The sequence below is a fragment of the Micropterus salmoides genome, unplaced genomic scaffold (genome assembly GCF_014851395.1).
Source record: "Micropterus salmoides isolate LMB-PRFRI ecotype aquatic unplaced genomic scaffold, ASM1485139v1 Ms_hic_scaffold_990, whole genome shotgun sequence".
NCBI lineage: Eukaryota > Metazoa > Chordata > Actinopteri > Centrarchiformes > Centrarchidae > Micropterus > Micropterus salmoides.
Genome location: NW_024044782.1, coordinates 22,501 through 41,883, shown reverse-complemented (window position 1 = coordinate 41,883; position 19,383 = coordinate 22,501). Strand labels below are relative to the sequence as shown.

The window sequence follows — 19,383 nt, the reverse complement described above, 5'->3', positions numbered from 1 at the left end:
CCGAAAGCCATTTAGTGGATGTTTTGAGCTGAGGCCAAGAACAATCGTTTGTGTTTTAATGTTAGAGGAAGTTAGGCATAACTTGCAGAGCTGGTGGTTTGATCCCTCAGGTCCCCCGTGTCAAAGTGTCCTTGGGCCAGACACTGAACTACAAATTGTCTATTTGGACCAAAGCATCTGCCAAATGACTGTACTATAATGACAGCAAATAAGCAGAAGGATCCCATGGACAGGTGCAATATCAGTGATGAAACTGTTAATAACCATTTTCATTCCAGCTACCACTGAAATGCTCCCTTTTGGAGACATTTTTGCTGCATTAACATCCGTTGGTCAAAATTATTTTACAGGAAAATTTAAAAAAAAAGAGCTATGAAAATATGCTCGGGTGACTCATAACGGCAATAAAGCAATAATGTGCTTGTCTTAAAGTGTGAATATTGTCAACATGGGGATGTGTAATTTTAATACTAAAACATCTATGTTTGCTTCAACTTTTAAACTAAAAAATCCACCTACGTTGCTCAACACCCAGGAAGTTACTGTGAAGGGCAGTGTACTTTTACAGTGTACAGTTGATGCTTTCTTTCACTTTCCAAACATTACCTTTAAAAACACACGAGAGAGCGAGTTATGTCTCTACCTCATACAACAGCTTCTGTCCTTGAAACACACCAGAATGCAATGCAACAAGTTCCTGTGGGGTGCCTCGAGCCTCCACTTAAACCCACAATGGGCCAATTGAGGACCGTGACTTCGCTATTGGATCGATGTCAAACTTCATTTAAAACAAAGAAGATTTCACTTAAGATTGCAATCTGCCAAAAAACGTGACTTTTACTTTTGATGTTTTAGATCGGTGAAAGCATTTCTTAAAACAGACTCCTTTATGTCACATTACATTATTATTATTATCCACAGGAACAACAACAACTAAAACAGTGTTGAAGTTTTTAAGGGGTGATTTTTCCCTTTAAATATCAAACACACTCGCTCGTGTTTTCTCGCTACATCACTTTGACCTTTGCTTTGATTTTTTACTGCCTGTAGGGGGAACTGGCCGTGGCTTTGATCAGTCGCTCTTGTCAGACGTGTGGGTGTGTTTTATTTACTCTGCAGAGCCGCGCTGCAGGTGTGCAGGACTCTTCTACGGCGCCCGCTGCGAGCTGGCAGACAACCCATGTGCCTCCCAGCCATGTGCCCACGGCGAGGAGTGTGTACCCAAGGCTCCAGGTTACATGTGCAACTGCTCGCTGGACAATACCGAAGCAGGGTAAACCCGCACAAATTTTATTCATGCACTTTTTAACGAGTAATGCATTTGAAACATATTCTTTATATGCATGCAGTAGTTTTGTTACTGTTGAACTTCCTTCAAGAGCTGAAGGTGCTGTAAAAATTTTGATTAGTTTGGTTTCACCGGAGAGTTTTGGTGCCAAACATTCATTAAAACACCGTTTTAAAAGGTTTCACAGAAGATTCAAATCATGAGGTGACTTCTTTATAATCCAAATGTCTAAGATGTATAAAGATCTTCATTGTTCAAACTATCTCTTGAAGGGCCTAAAAACCTCGGCATCTGTAGTATCAGCCGTCCTCACTGCTGAAGTGATTTATTATCAGTCAACAAAATAATAATCAGTAGTTTATAGATTTATATTTTATAGAATTAATCTTTAAGTCATTTATCAATTAAAAATGCCAAAATATCATCATGTCCCGCTGTCCTCGCCATGTGATTGGTATAATTTGGGTTTTCTTAAAGGAAAACTATGGTTTATTACAAACTGGGGGGAGTGGCACTGTGCTGCTTCATGCTGGTTGGACATTAGTTCCACTCCATTTCTTCATGGCACGCAATTCATGCTGACTTGAAATGACAACTCCATGCAACACTTAAACAAAATATCACATGTACCAACAGCCTTGCAAACGATACAGACTGATAAAAACATATTTCAAGCAGCTTGTAGTGGCTGTTTGTCACAGCAGCTCCGCTACCTGCTGCTGATTGATTACAAGCTGTAGGAGAAACTTTCCCCGCTCTTGGACTGCAGCCACTGTGCTCATCAAGCGATTTCACAAACCCCATGTCTGACTTTGCACGCTGCTTCAACCCCAATCACTACTGCTCAGTCTCTGGCTCCAAATGACGTCAGGACTGCAGCACCCGTATCGGGGATATTTTGGCTTTTGTACAGTGGGAGGAAGTGGAGACGAGTGGTGCTACTCAATACCTTTATGGTAGAATTAAAACTTCAAAAATCAGTGAAAATCAGTACTTCATTCGATACTTTTTGTAGTCAGATCACAGCAAACAATGACTACTAGTATGGTTGTACGCAAGAAAAACACAGAAAGAAAGAGAAGAGCAAGCCTTTTTTCGCCCTTATGTGCCTGCACCATAGACTGTATGAAAAAAGGCCTGCATAACTGAGTCCTTGCGTGATTTTAACCGCCGCTCACCATTGGCTGTGATCTCAGGCATGTTCATCACTGTTGCAGGTTTATCACCACAAGATTGGCTTTTTGTCATTTTCTGGTATCATTTAACACTGCTCTGTACATTTGTACTTGCTCTTCACATCACGGCTGTGGCTCTGGAGGTAGAGCGGGTTGGCCGTTAATCGGAAGGTCAGCAGTTCAATCCCTGGCTCCCCCTGGTTGCGTGTCGAAGTGTCCTTGGGCAAGATACTGAACCCCGAATTGCCCCTGGCGGCTATTCCGCTAGTGTATGAATGAGTGTGAATGTTAGTTTCCGTTTGAGCACTTAGGCTCAGTGTATGAATGGTGAATGCAGATGTAGTGTAAAAGCGCTTTGAGTGGTCGAAAAGACTAGAAAGGCGCTATACAAGTACGGAGCATTTACATTTACATCACTTGTCACTGATCGATCGCTGCGTTCCATCACTTCAATTAAACGCTTTTGTGGCAGCTGATTTTACTCCAGGTGTAGTTGGTTTGATCGGCTGGACGTGCAGCCTCTCTTTTCCTCTTTTTGCTTCTTCAGACTGTTTAGTGTCTTAGTAACATGATAGCTCGTACACACTAGAGGATTTTCAAATCTTAACCAGTTTTAAAAACTCGGGATACCACAGACATAACGGGAATTTACCAATTTTTTTAATTTTTAACCTTAAGAACGCACACACCAGACGATTCAGTCAAGACGCACGATCACACATTTGGCGTTTATACTAAACAATCTACCTGTTTATATGCAGCATGTGTTCAGGAACAGACCCCTGCATTTTGGCAGATCTCCGAGCCCAATACACAATCTCAGAAGTTACACCCATAAAACGGGAAAAAAATACGCTTTGGGCCTGTTACGCCGCCTGTATAGACAGCTGGATAGAGTGAAATATAAGCTTATCTGTACAGGCCATAAGAAGTAGTCAGACGAGGCAAGAAAGAAGAGCAGTCAGACAATCGGCTAGGCTGGAAACCAGAACTACGCCGAATGGTGCAACTATTACTCAAACTATCTATTGTACACATTCATCTCAGTTTACAGACCAGATGGAAAAACTGTTAACCGGTCTGACACAACCACATAATCATAATTAGATTCTCAGAGGTATTATTAAGATTCCAACAAGTAAATACCAAAACTAGCTCAACCTTCATTAGATGCAACATCACTTGCACTGACGTATGTTTGCGTTTCATTGCAAGGCCTTGAATATGCATGTATATGTGATTAGACACACAGTCCAACTGTAACACACACACACACAAAGCGAACGTGTTTTTATTCATCACCTTACAACCAGCTAGTTGTATTCCCCTCACACAACCAACGGCTGTCAAAGGGAACAATCACATTTAAATAAAATTACAGCAGCATTTGCATATTCCTTCTTTCATTAAGACTTTGGAATTGCGTTGCTTCTCGCGGGTATTAAAAGCGGTTCATGTTCCAGGTGGGGTACTAATTAACTCAGTGAATGAAAAATGACCACCGGCGGATTGTAATTGCAGGACTGGGAGTTTGCTATGTGTTGTGTAAAACACACAGATAGATGTTTTATCATGCTGTGAAGGTTTTTGATGTTATCATGTGTGATCAGTCTGTGCAGTAGACAGCAGCACAATGTCCACTGTGTATTTTCATCGAATACCATCCACATGAACAAACTATCTTACCAATCAGCGTCCAATAATAAGAAAAATACAGAACTCAGCTCATCAAAAACATTTCTTTTTCCAAAACAAACTCCTCGTCCAAGAAGAAAAAAGAATTAATGCTGTATTTTGCTCTGTAACTGCTAGAATATACTTTCAACGCGTGTAAGGGAATTCTACGCCTGGGAAATGAGTGGGTAAGGCTGAACACCAGGCAGTTTTATGTAAAACAAAATGATAGGTTCTGTTAGTATCGCAGCAGCGGCACTTAGCAATCAGAGCTCTGCCAGTAGGTCCTCTGGGTTGTGTATCGTGCCTGGGCAGGGAAGCTATGAGTATCACCGGCCAGATGTAACCTTCATTCCCGGGCCAAGGGTCTTTTATGCTGCTCTTAACTGTAACACTCTTGATCACACTCCATATTCAGACACACACCTTCTGACATATTCATATCAACCTTTATGAAAGTTGTTACACAAATACAGATTTGATTGATGTTTATTATTTGAAGTTGGAAAGTGGTGCATGTTTATTAGCAGAACCTTTTAATGTCAACTGTACTCATGTTACCACCTAACAAGCTAACATGTGGAATGTCTCATACTAAACATTAGTATGTTTACATGCTAAAGCCATCATGCATTCCTCTAAATCCAACTTCCTTTACTCTCCTACAGGTGCCATCAGGTAAAAAGTGTTGTATCTCCAATGATTGGTTATGTGGAAATCATGGAGATCAGTGCCAGCGTGCTTGGATTACTCTTCTTGGTTGGCGTCTTCGTTTGCATCAGGAAACGTTATGTTCAGCAGAAGAAGAAAAGGCCCGTCTGTGTCCAGGACTCCAATGGGTAAGAGCAAATGTTTCTGTCTAAAACGAAGGTTCGAGTCCCACTGTGACACATCGCGCCAATGTGTCCTTAAACATGACACTTAAGGTTAAAGTTGCTCCAGAGTAGGGCTGAACGATTAATTGTTTTCAAATCGAAATTGCGATTTGAAAGAACGCGATGAGCTAATCGTGAAGATGGCAATTGTAGTGTAATGTAGGTTAATTATACAGCGCATCTAACCCGCTTTAAACAGTAACACAGTTACAAATTCATTCCACTGTCATCCTTGTGTGGTGACACAGTGGGCACAGGGCGTGTACATTTTACAACAACAAACGAGGAAAACATGGGATAATGGCACCAGCTGTATCGACACAGGTGTGGGCATCAACTCACACTGTGAAAGTGTTTCAGCAGCAGAGCGTTTAGCCTACATGTTGTTAATGTGTTGTTAATTTGTCATTTTGTTTGCTTCTGTGAGCCCGTTCCATTCCGCTCTCTGCAGGCTAACGTTACATATGCACATGGAGCATTTCAGAATAAGAGCGTTTTGCCTGTCTGATTTTGCTGACTTGTTCAGATTTTGCTTATTTGTTCAGTTGTTTTTGATTTTTGTGCTTCAAATATGATTAAGAAGGCTACGTAGTTAAATTGCTTCTTTTTTTCGCTGTTTTAACTGTGTTTATGATTTGGTTGATCTACGATCGGGAGTCTGCACAGGGTGTTTTATTTTGAAAATTGACCGGATTCTCCATGCCGTTCTGTGTCTGACTTCCTGGTTCATCTGGACACAGTGGTGCCTCGAACACCCTGTTGTGTACGCAAGCCCACTGCATTTTTCTGCCTTTTTAACACAGCTGTGTTTACACACTTGTCGCAGCTGATTGGGTAACACCTGTGTCACGCCCACCAAACAGAAGAAAACATACCTCGAAGCCCGTTGCGGAACGTTGCAAGGAAACATGTCATTCAATCCAAAAACATTGCAAACGGTTTTGAGATTGAACTCGCCCCTGCTCTGTTCTGCTTGGTCCGGCTTCCATCAATAATGGACTGGCAGAGAATGTGGAACTTTAGCAAAACTTAACAAATTTTTAACAAATGAAAAAATTCCTTTAACAAAACGAATCATAACCGCAACATCTGGCAATTAGAATTAGATTTTTTTCCCCCAAATAGTTCAGCCCTACTCCTAAGGCATGCGACCTCTGAGATAGAAGCTATTGTAAGACGCTTTGGATAAAAGCTAAAAAATGAGTGTAAATCAGTAAAAGTTCAAAATTCCACAAACAATTTAATCAGTCCAAGTTCTAAAAAACACACTATACAGTTTCAAATACAGTTTCAAACCTGTCACTGGTAAAACAAGGAAGTTTTGAATTTTTACAGTCGCACAAATAGCAGTATTACAGAAGCGATGTTAGAGGATGTTAGACTTTGGGTATCTGTAATTAATCCTTAAAGATATTAACTGAAAACAAAACATATCTTTTCACACCCACAGCTATTTCACGCCCTGTCTGTCCAAGAGCCTCAAAGCCAAAAACCAAGAAGTCAACCCTATTGAGATGAACACATTGGTCGGTCCCATCAACGACCTCGACCACACGCCATTCAGGTCACTTCGCCCATGCAGCCAGATCATTTCATCAGGAGGCGGGGTTTCCTCTCCAAAGACACAGGGACCGGTAGTGTGCAGTGTTGCCCCCAACCTCCCCACCAGACCGCCGTCCAGCTCAGACAATGACTCCATCAGGAAGAACCACTGGGATATGGACTACGAAGGTGTGTATTTGTGTGTGTTTGTATGATTTTAGGATGATGAGCACCGTGGTTTTGATAGATGCACACTTTCTTGTGTTTATTCTGGAAGGGTAATGCATACCAATGTTCACTTTTTCCATGAATATATTCACATGAGGTACACACAAATGCACAACTGTTCACTCAACTTATTATAGCTAAACCAATAAATCAGGCAGGCCATATATCAATTGATATATAACAAAACCGCAGTACATAAATGCTAAATACGTGTTTACGGTAATTTTGAAACTGTGCTGTCATTACATGTTTGTCCACCAGAGAGCACCGATAAGCTGAATAATGTGCTATGAAATATGTGCTATAAAATATGCTTATTTTTGCTGACTTGATAGTTGTGACGTGTGACACTTTAGTCGGACCCGTAGAGCGCGTGAGCTTAGAACAATGGCTGATCTCTTGCACCTCTAGTACCAGTAAGTACAAATCGCGGTCATAATTCTGAAAAAAATAAAAAATGCAAGGATCCTTGTCAAAGAAAGTGTGTTTGTTAGCAACAGTTTGCAGAGAAAATGGCGTCGTTTTGAAATATCATTAACCAAGTTTTCAAGTTTTCACTATAAAAACTAAATAGAAAATATCTGCCTCAAAATTTCAGTACTGGCCAAGTCATGGTTGTTACTTTACCATTTTACACGAATACTAACATGAAAATACTGTAGAAAAAAATAGTAGCTATCATACCTCTGTCTACAATTTGTTCCACTTTGTTCCAGCCATGAGTCGCTTATTATTATGGTATCACAGTGACAATCAGTCCCCTTAAATACCCAGTAACTGAGATACAAGACAACTGTACTGTCTCATGTATTAAGGCGCCTTTGTTAGCAGTAAGTAGCAGAGTTAATTTCAAGTCAGCGTTAAAAAGAATCTAATTCCAACACTCCTTACAAAATCATATCTGTGAAATGTAAACTAAATCATCCCGGTGTTCTGTTACTGGCTACAAAGCCCCACAGTAATACAAAAGGTCAGGACAGGCTGAATGATTCAGTCATTCAAGGTCAGTGTAACAAGTATTTAATAGTCATGGGGAGTGGTGCATCATGGGAAACACCAGACAGCCTGTAAAGTCATCTGTCAACACACGGCGCTGATTAAATTCTGAAAGACGAAACATTCTTAGACGAGGCCGACTGGACGATAACATCAGCAAATAAAGTGATTTCTCTGTTTCATCTCTCAGCATGTCTTTATTTCCCACTTTCTCTTTCTGTGATTGCTTCTCTCTCCAATCTTTCTCTCTCCTTGTCTTTCCTGTATGACTGTCTATATCCTACAGTACTCTCATTATACATTCTGTAATGCCCTCCCTTATTCACAGTCCTATTTTGCACCCTCTCTAAATATCTCTTGTTTCTCCTTTTGTTTTCTCTCCCTCTATTTTCTCCTTTACAATAGTGAAGAGGCGGGGGCGAGAAGTACAGTCTATTTTTCTCACCTTTTTTCAAAATCCCTCTCACTGGGCCTCATCAAGAACCCCTTGAGATGTGCTTACCAATTGAAATTGATGCATTCGGTGTAAATATGATGAATTGATCCCACAAAATGTATCAAAATTAAGTTTATAAATGCGCCTTAATTTGAAATTTTATAAATTACTGTGAAATAACATTCAGTCTCATTTTATATATAATTAGCCCCTTGTATATGTGAGTTCCGCACATTCTCACCGCACGTTCCTATTTTATTAGTGTCTGATGGGAAATGGTGTATGCATGGTTTGCAGAACTTCAACCTCCTGAAACAAAACCACAAACAGGAAGTTTTAAATATCAATTTCGGGGAGGGGGGGGGATTTGCGTTCCATCAAAATGGAAATGATTAATTTACGAAAAGTTTGTGAATCGGATGTGGAACATTTGTACAAGCAAACCTCAAAGAAAAAGGTAAGAAGGCTTTAGGAAAAAATATTCTCACATCTCTGCCCATCTTTCTTTTTCACCTTTCTTTCTGTTGCGTTCCTCTTTTTGTCGTTCTCCACCTTTCTTCCTTCATGTAAACCTCCCTCTGCTCCATTATTTCATCCTCATCACACCCACTCAAGTTCTTTCTCCTTTTCTTCTTCTGTCATGCTCTCTCTCGGTCCTCCTTTCCTTTCTCACATTCTCTCTTCTTTTGTGTGCAGCACTTTTTTTTTTTCATATAACAAATCAATACACCTTAGCTGTGACTCACACACCCATGTTCAAGACAGATCAGGCGCTCTTCATACCATCGCTCCCCAGGCAACGCCCACCTGACAGGTCATTCATCTGCTTGACCTTATCACAGAGAATAAAAGGACATATACCTGAAGTTCTTCGCTTGTTATCCGGCTCGTTGTTAATGGGGACTGTGGCCGAATCCATTTACATTTACTCATTTATCCAAAGCGACTTACAATTGCTAGACAAGTCAGAGGTCGCACGCCTCTGGAGCAACTAGGGGTTAAGTGTGTTGCTCAGGGACACAATGGTGGATGTGTAACAGTGGGGAATTGAACCCGGGTCTCTCACACCAAAGGCACGTGTCTTATCTACCAATCCTGTACACTCGATACACGTGATTCCTGTGTCTGAATTGCCTGAAATTGGTAAACATTCCCGAGATATAGTCAGTATAAAAGAACTGCAGGCTGAAAAAAATAGTGCCTTCACCTTCTATCGCCATCATTATTATTATTATTAAATTGGTGAGCGCCCTATCAAACTGTCACTCATTACAAAGTGATGTACGGTTATCAAAAGACAGACAGCTTTGTTCAAAAACTGAAGAGGGGTTTCCTCACCAACCACATGATGTTATTTTCACATTGCTGCACTTAGAAAATACTTTAAAATAATGAGAAATTTTAAAGGCTAAGATTGGTGGGGTTTTTTTTGTCTTTTGTCTTATTGTCAAAATAAATCCTTTCTGACTTCCCTATTCTGACCCAAAGTCCACTGGCTTACCTCTATACCTCTAGAGGAATCAAATCAAAAATCAAATGCAGCAGAATTTCGGCTCTCAAATCAGATTTTTGCTTTGCCCTTGGTCAGCTCCTCTTAAAATGTTCAGTGATTTGCAAACCTTCATGTTTAGAAAAGAGAAATGTCATTAACAAATCATGAATTTAATTTTCTATTCTAAGTTCATATTTTGGGATTTTTACTAGAGCGTACAATGTTTAAGGGAAAAGCTGGTGATTTAAATCCACGTTTGCTGAACCAGTTGTTAAATCTTTCCGGCTCACCAGCCAACCAAAACCGAAATGAACCCCCTTGCTTCAGGCACAAACGCATACTGTGGTGAAATTTGTCACTAATTATGATTATATTTCCCCTTTTACGCACTGTTTCACTGATTAATTGAAGGGAGAGGCCCAGAGGCTGCAAACATCACTTTACAGGTATAATGCAAACACCTTAACAAAGACAAATATATTTGCCTAGAATACTATTTTATTTTATTATTTCAGGGCATTATGTTCCCGCTTGGAGCTCCTGGTAAAAAAGCCCCTTCTAAGTGGAGCCCAGTTTGGTGTAAAAGTCTTCAAGTGAACAAAATAATTATGTCATTTATTATCAATACTGTAGCCTGCAGCAGTGAGCTGACAGAGTCCTTTGTTCTCAGTAGCTTTAGAAAAAGAGCAGCTCTGTAAAGTTTGAATCTGAGCTGAATGCTCTGTTAGATGTCTATTGTTTAAGCCTCATTAGCTTCAGCTGAACTTGCATTTTTTCCACAAAAAGAGAGCTGTAGATTTTGTCCCTCATCTTTAACTGTGGAGTCACAAATGGAAGGGACATGGGTATCCAACCATGTCTCCTAGAAATTACATTCATGTAGTACTAAATTGTGTTGTCAAATAGATTTCGGAGAAAACAAAATTGCAGCCTGGATTATTTTCGCTAGAATGTTTTTTCCTCTCTAGGAAGTGTACTAAGTGTACAAATCATAGGACTTCAACTCTGGGGACTGGAAAAAAAATAAACACATCCTCATGTCACTCTAACAAGTGCTGTGAGTACCTGCACATAATAAAACATTAATCATCCTTTAGTTGCCACAAGCCAATCCATCCAATACCATCCAAAAAACAAAGACATAGGCTGCGTGCGTTCACACTGCAGGCCCTAATGCTCAATTCAGATTTATTGCCCAGATCTGATTTTTTTTGATTGAATGTTGACATTTTTTAAATGTGGCTCATTCCAGTCTGCAGTGTGAACTGGTAACAGCCTGAAAAAGGGACCCGCATGCACAAAACAATAATACGACGTCACACGCAGCGTACTAGTGTACAGAATTAAACACGGAGGCCAGAGAGGTTAGCTCATACTTGCTAACCCTCCTGATTTTCACAAGAGACTCCCGTTTGTCCTCCCTGTTTCACAATTCTCCCGATTTATGACAAATGTTCCCAACTTTTTGTCCTTTTCATTGCATTCATTGTAATGTCTGGCGCTCTCTCTACCGTTTTTGCCCATACAAGAAGCACATGGGCTGTTCACACTGTTTAGGTCACTTTGTCCGGCAGTCTGAACAAAGCCATATTGTCAGTGAATGTTTTGTAGTTACGCTCAGTAGTAACAATGATAAAAGAAAACGTAATCCAGGCGGCATCAAGTTTCTTTCAAGATATATTTATATTATTATATAAACATAATTTTAACCATATAGACTGGAGAAGAGGATTGATTACAGCAGTCATGTGTGACGAGTGCATTAAACAGATTCTGTCCTTTAAGTTAACACAGTACTTCTGCCATTTATCAACTCTGTTCCAGCCCCAAACAGTGATCTGAGACTTAGTCCTCTGTTCTGTCCAGCTTAAGAACTATTTATTGAACTGTGCAAGGTGTGGAAATAACAAGCAAAGGTTTTGAGTCTGAGCTGAATCCCTTTGATGTTGATTAAGTCTACAGAGAGAGAGATTTAAAGATGCTGTCAGTTTTTTTTATCTCTTTCGACTGGAAACATCATTGTGCAAATACTTTCACGTTGTCTTTGTCAGGCCTCTCTTCTTTCTTTTGAGCTACCTGTCTCTTCTTTTGACCTCTTCCTTTCACTGTCTCTCTCTCTCTACTCATAAATGTTTACCCTGCTTTTTTCATGTTGTCATTTTTCACCCCTTCATTTTGTCATCTTTTACTCTATTGATTTGCCTGTTCCTCCACCATCTCTCAGCCTCTTTTTCTTTCCCTCCCTCTGAGTAGCTTTCTCTCCGGTTTCTCATCTTGTTTCCAGTCTCTCCTTGTAACTCCCTCTGCTACTTTATCTAATCTTCTCTCTCTGTCTCACAATACGATCAGCTGGCAGTCTGCTTAGTATTCTCAGTAACCAAAGTGACAGCAGGAGGCTTTTTTAATGTCATTTTGTTTGAACAAACTGTATAATGCGTCTGCCTTGTTAGTTTGAGATTTTGGGGATGTAGGGCAGGAATTTGAAGTGGTAATCCTCAAGAATGTCTATTTTGTTTTAAGATTTTGCCTCAAATCTTTTCTGCTAAGTGCTCATCGCTGCAGGGTGCTTCCTGTGAGTCAAACAGTGGCAGCTGAGCGAATAGGCGATATGATACCAGAGCATCTATACCGATACAAAAAGATACTTAATTTAATACCTTACAATATTTTTACGATTATAAATGTTAAAACACACACAAAAAAGTTTTAAATCACTATCTATCTGACAAAGGAGATGCTACAGAATTTGCTAGAATTTTTAGCAGGTAAACAAAAGTATTAAAGAGGTGGTATTATGCTTTTTTGTGCATGTAATAGGCAGTGTTGGGCAAGCTACCTGGGAAATGTAGTGAGCTAAGATACTAGCTACTCTATATTAAATGAAGCTTAACTACATAGAAGCTACCCCCCAGTGAAATGTAGCAAGCTAAGCTACAGCAACGTGGCAAAAGTAGCTTAGTTACATCAAAGCTACTAAAATACACAGTCAGTGGACATAAAGCTGTTCCTGTGATGTAGAGACAGAGCTCAGTTAAAACTCTATAGATGGAAGACTCATTTGTTGCTCCAGTCCATGTTGCCAAGCTGGTCGGCAACATGTACAGCTGAAACGAAGCCGTGTTTACCGGCTTCTCATTGGCCCGCCCTTCTCTGCTTCTGATTGGCTAGTAGTCCTTAACTAGGAACTGCGCACGTGCAACTCCCAACAAAGATGTTGTAGAGGCAAGATGCATCACTCCATAGGTAAAACGAAGCCTTCAACACAGGGTGAAAAGAGGAGCTGTTTAGGGTGTTTTTTGAAAATGAAACCATGTAAACCTGTTCTGGTACAACTCCTAAATAAGATTTTGTACCTGAAAATGAGCATAATACCACCTCTTGAAGATTCAACACCCAGTTGTAGCTAAATTATTGTTAATAACATCAGTTGGTGATGTTTATTTATTTATAACTAGTACTCAACACTCCACAGTTACCTAGTTAGATATTAAGATTTCAGCTACTTCTTTATAAACTCTGCAATTGTCAATGATTTTTGTAAAAATACTATTAACCCAGTATCAGAGCCCTAACTAATGGATTTTTAATGGATTCTTTAGGGCGATATATTTATTTTCACAAATACAGTTCCTCATAAACTCATAGAATAGAAACATATTTGATTAGGGTTGCTTAAATGTAGTTATTAAATAATTGTGACCCAGATATGTACTGTGACATTTTACAGTTTGTCAGTGCTCTCAAGAGGAAGAACTATGTAACGGAGACAGCGTTTTCTAAAAGGACCTCAAACATATTTCTGGCATTTCAGTACTGCAATTTCTTGACAGATGGTGATACAGTACATCTGTTGAATGTATTGGGTTCTATTGTTGGACAAAATAGTTAATTTATGCAGATTTGACAAAGTAATGACTTGTGTAAGTGTGTGCGCTTGCGTGTCCTTGGACAGATGTTCTCAAACATCTTACAGATGAGATAGTAAGCATGATTAAGCTTATTGCCACATGTGATGCCACATGTGATGCCATTCATTTGTTCCAGTCAATAAATTGTTTGATGTGTAAAATGTCCGAATAACACTCCAAAATAATCAGTTGGGGGGGAAAATGCCTACCACAGTTTCTCATACTCTTTATTTTTGTCCAGTCAAAGTAGGGCTGAACGATTAATCGTTTTCAAATCGGAAGTGCGATTTGAAAGAACGCGATTAGCTAATCGTGAAGACGGTGATTAAAATGAAGGTTAATTAAACAGAGCATCTGACCCGTTTTAAACAGTTATGCAATTACAAATTCATTCCGTTGTCATCCTTGTGTGCCAATCACAAGCGCCATGCGCCTCATGTTGTGGTCCTACTCACCAATCAGCGGGCACAGGGCGTGTACATTTTAAAACAACAAACGAAACTAGAGGATAACATGGCATAATGGCGTCAGCTGAACAGACATGTTCCGTTCCGCTCTCTGCAGGCTTCATTTCCCACATGGAGCGTTTCAGAATAAGAGTGTTTTGCCGACTTGTTCAGATTTTGATCATTTGTTCAGTTGTCCTTGATTTTTGTGCTTCTACCATGGTTAAGTCAGCTAAATTGTTTCTTTTTTTGTTGTGTTTATTGTTGATATATACGACCGGGAGTCTGCACAGGGCGTCTGATTATGAAAATCGACCAGATTCTCTATGCCGTTCTGTGTCTGACTTCCTTCCTGGTACATGTGCTCTGTGCTGCTTGACGAGGCTTCCGTCAGAAATTGACTGGCAGTGAAATTGAACTTTGGCTAAACATACATACATACTTAAAACAAACAAAACAAATCATAATCGCAATATCTGGCAGAAAAATCAGATTAGATTTTTTCCCCAAATGGTTTAGCCCTAAATCAAAGGTTCAAACAAGAGATAAGAAGCAAATTCTCACATTGAAGATTCTGAAACAAACAAACTTTGCTTGAATAATTAAAACCATTACTCACTATCGATCAAACGATTATCAAAACAGTTGCTGCAAATATTTCTGTCTACATGTACATTTATTCATTTACCTGCCGCTTTTATCCAAAGCGACTTAAATTGCTATATATGTTAGATGTTGCACACCTGTGGAGCAACTAGGGGTAAAGTGTCTTTCTCATGGACACAGTGGTGGATGTGTTATAGCCACTTGAGAATGACTGAGTTTATGTTCATGAATACAGGCAGGTATGTGTCAACGGGTTCAAGTACCAACGGCATGTTTACTACCTCCCTCACTGACGCATTGAACAATGCTGATTTTGACCACATCGGCAACTACAAATGATTCAGTGCACAAAGAACACTGTCATGTGTACAGATAACACTCTGAGGGAAGGGAAATAAGTGAAGTATGAATCACTGCAAGGTTGTCAACAAGCTTTGTCCTCCACGATCAAACATAGAAAAACAAATGTTCACCTGCCACACTCCTGTTGTCAAAACCGCAGAAGAAGATTTAAAAAGTATGCTGGGTTAAACTTCTTATTCAGGATTAGCACGTCGAAAAGGGCAGGTTTTATCATCAAATAATTGTTTCAAGGTTGGGGACTTGAAATTAGTTTCAGAAAAATATTAAAGTGATAAAGTGTGTTAAGTGCACACACTGGGATGGTGAAGAAGCTGGAGGAGCTTATCATCAAGGTTGCCCTTGAATTGTTAATGTTAGTTGATTGTAATTCAGTTGACCCAAGAGGAGAAGATTATCCTACTTCTGCAGTCATTAGAAGTCTGGATCAGTCATTTGTATAAAGTAAATGTGGTGACTTTATGAGCTTTCTTTAGACACATCCCCACCTCCTGTTAAACTAGTCAAACCCAAATCTCTTCAAATCCACAGTGAAGGATTTAAAATGCAAATAGTCTGAGCCTTCTTAACCCCCCCCCCCCCCCCCCCCCCCCCCCGCGCGTCTTGCTCAAATCCATCCTGGACATCCCACACAGCAACCTGCCCCAGGGTGTATTAGTATTAATCTTTCTGGGATAATAAGTGAATGATTAAAGTTGCTTGTTGAGTCGGAGAGCTGATCTGACTCTGTGGCAGCTTTTTAAAACCAAGTGGTGAACTTGCAGAAACACTTGCATACAAAAGTGTCGATTCTTTAAGCACGGGAAAATCTTACCTAAAATGCATTTTGTTGCTATTTGTAGATTATGAGGTTGTGCAAAGCAAATGTGAGTTTAGAATATAATTATCCAAAGAGCTAGACCAAAAATTCTGCCAGGCCAATATACCAGCAGATTCTATATTATTGCAGATATATTGTATGAACAAATATGTGCCGATTTATTAAAGTTACTTTAAATGTCCCACTTACTACATTTGTAGGATGATTTCCGCGTTGTGGAAAATACTGGATACTATTTGACAATAAAAATTTAATCAACTATAAAACGGGAGATATAATATGTGGAATATGCCAAAGTGCGGATGCAAAAAAAAAAAAATCCCACAGCATTTAAGATTAAGGAACAGGAAAAACTATGCTGCTATGTTTTGGTGTCATTTACCGCTTCTGATTTCTGCGTCAGTATTTCAGTGTGGGCGGGACTCAGAGGCTCCTCCGACTCAAGAACACACTGCCATATCTATAGACTGATTAAAGGTAGTGGACATAGTCATCGTGACGTCATCCATTGGTTTCCGGACTGCAGTTTTGAAGCCTCAAGTTTGGCCGTTGATTTTTTGCGACCAGCGGCATCGGACTACACCATATTTGGACGAGATGGTGATGCCAATAACTCCATGAGGAGCTAGCTTTGTTAGCAAGATGCATCTGTAATTCACGTTAATTGTCATTTTAACCGGGGTGACAATTTTTGGTAGAGAACAACAGGCTTAAAACTAAATGTACTCACTAGAGAAAGCAAACAGACAACTCCTAATAAGCTTTTTCAACAGCGCTGGTTAAATTTACACAGTAACAACTTAACAAGATAATCCTGCCCTGAAGCATCCTCTGCTTTATGGTCTATTTTCCTCTAAATGGGACCATAATTTACTAAATGAACATCATGTTGTATTAAACAAGATATAAAACTAGCGATTGAGACCATAAACCCATTATGAAAGTGTTTACTGAGGTAATAAATCAGATGAGAAATAGGGTCATTTTGCTATTATTTCTAGTGGAGCCGGACATCTTTTTGCAACCAGAAGAGTCGCCCCCTGCTGGCCGTTCATTAGAATGCAGATTTAAGGAACCTCACTTCTCAAACCCTGGAGGCTCGGTCTTAATTATAAATGATAATAATATCAGCCAACATATAACAAATATCAATATCCATTTTGGCCTCAATAATCTAATACAAATGTCTTTCATCTAAGTATTCGTTTATGTTTAATAAAAGCTTTACACAAATGTGTGTCAATAGAATAAGTGACTAATCAGCACTACATCATAATTCCTAATAATGTGTGTACAATGCACTTGGGATCCTTCATAGCAAATTGACGACCAACAGATAAACTAGGAGATCTAAAGAACGTATCAGGACAAATTATTCTGATGTTTTTCTTACGGTCTTCTTTCCTCAGTTTATCCAGCTGACCCAGACTACTATGGCCGCCCAGCAGTTCAGGAGTTCCCTCAGTTTGACATCGTAGAAGACACCTACTCCACCTCCACCATGGACTCGCGGAGGAACTCTCGATTCGGTGGCTTCCCGTTCCCGCTAGATCGCTGTGACCGTCGCGCTCCCCTACCGCCCTGCTACAGCAACCAGAACCTGGACGACTTCCTGGGTCCCGACGGGCTTCCTCTTCCCAGCTCCCAGTGCCCAACGAGTACACCGCCATCAGCTATTACCCAACGCAGCACACCCGCAGCCTCGATAACGTCTCGGGAGGATACAAGAGACTCAGCATGCGTCTGAGTGTGGCTATGCCATCGTATGCAGAGCAGGCCAGCCCGCCGCCGCCGGCGAACTCCGCTCAGCCTCAAACGCGGCAAGCAGGACAGAACCCGCGCAGCTATGACGAGTCGAGCATTGTGGAGAGCGATTATGGGAGCTGCGAGGAGGTGATGTTTTAAGTTTTGTTTTGAAGCCTTGTTCTTTCCGGTGATTATTCACTTTTAGTTTCATATGGGAACCTAAGCAGTACAAGTACACGCCACTATGTTCTACTACTCCATTCTAAGGCAGGTTTGTGTAAAAGTACACTTCTCAGATGGGACTCTTTGAAACTAATGAAGAGCAGCTCAGCAGTCTCTCACTGTGAGAGAGTCTTTTTTTTTTTTTTCCCCATTCTGACAGAGATGAAAGCACCATGTGAAACAAAAGTTCAGATGTCTTTCATTTGTTTGACTTGCACCAGACTAGACCGGGTAATTTCAAGAACCCCTCGGTTACCTCCGCGGAAGAGGTTCAGCAGAAGTTCATCCCTTTATCTGAGAGACGCCGCCGAGAGCGCTCGTTAACTTGTTATGGGTTGTCAAATCGTGAACAGTATTACTGCTTGACTGCTTCAAATTCAGAATAAAGCAAAACAAGACGTTTTTTAAGCTTCGACGTGGGACAACCGACTTCTAGAGGAGGAATATGCCAAACACCTGCGTAGCAAACACACATTTCACTTCTCACCCTTGTCTAAAAAGAAAACCATTCCAAAAACATCAATTTCAGATAATGGTATGTTTCTGATAATGGTATGTTTACTACACACCATATGATGTGATTGAACGTGAGAATGCAGACACGAGGAAAATGCAGTTGCAACTTGGCATTCAGACAGAGTACATACAGAAAGGCCTTTGTGATTAAATCCGGACAGAGCTTTGGTGAGGACTGTTGCAATGTATGAAATGTAAATGACCAATGGGGTTTATCATAGCCACATTCTGCTGGATAGGTCATAAAAGAACTGAATATCAGAAAAACACACTGGTTTAATGTGTGTCTAATGTTGGCCTACTATTTCATATTTAAAACGTATTAAAAAGACGCAGGATAAATATTTCATTGAATTTTAATCTGCTTACTGTTGCTCTTGTTTATTGTTGTTGTTTGTTACAATGAAACGGGGCTGGATCCTCATTTAAAAAAAAAAAAAAAAAAAAAAAAAGTGGGACAAGGTGATGTCAGTCGTGAAATAGATGTGCTTTAACTTTGAGTGTTACTGGTATCAATGCCGTTTCCATTGCTGTAAAATTCTGTAGGTAAGCATCTCATCGTGGATTTTAATTAGTGTGAACTAGATTACAGTATTTTCTTTGGAGGAGACACTGCAGTGTTGCTGCCCTTGATGGTAAAGGGAACACTTAATGTGGAGTAGTTTTTGCAGCTGTAAAGAAATGTCTACACAGCCATTTTAAAATGGTAAATATGCAAGCCTCAAAGAAATGCTTGTTTTGGTCAAGAGGTTGTTAAATATTAAAAAGTAAGTTTTATACTGAATAGTAGAGACGATGTTTAGCCTGAACAGCATTTCCTAAATTCAGAGTTGTGATATCACATCAGAACTTCTTTTACAAGAATTTAGAGCACCAACTATTATATTATGTGTCAATAATCTGCTGATTCAGGTGGAGCTGGCAATTGTTTGGCATTTTTGCTTGAAAGAATGGGTTCTTAAACAATAGTTGTATTAATTTCTGCTCACCGACTATTCATTTCACCTTTAATCTTCAATCTTTTCAGAAAAATGTATTAAAATAATGAAAACT

At 39.9% G+C, this 19,383-nt stretch overlaps 1 protein-coding gene across 1 annotated transcript; it reads left to right on the top strand.

Moving 5' to 3' along the window:
• Positions 1-978: 978 nt before the first annotated feature.
• Positions 979-18,782, top strand: LOC119896389 (protocadherin Fat 2-like). The gene is made up of 4 exons (XM_038709820.1): positions 979-1,273; positions 4,806-4,976; positions 6,463-6,743; positions 17,256-18,782. Exons 1-4 carry the CDS (start codon positions 1,239-1,241, stop codon positions 17,591-17,593), a joined length of 825 nt encoding a protein of 274 aa, XP_038565748.1. The 5' UTR covers positions 979-1,238; the 3' UTR covers positions 17,594-18,782.
• Positions 18,783-19,383: the final 601 nt, after the last annotated feature.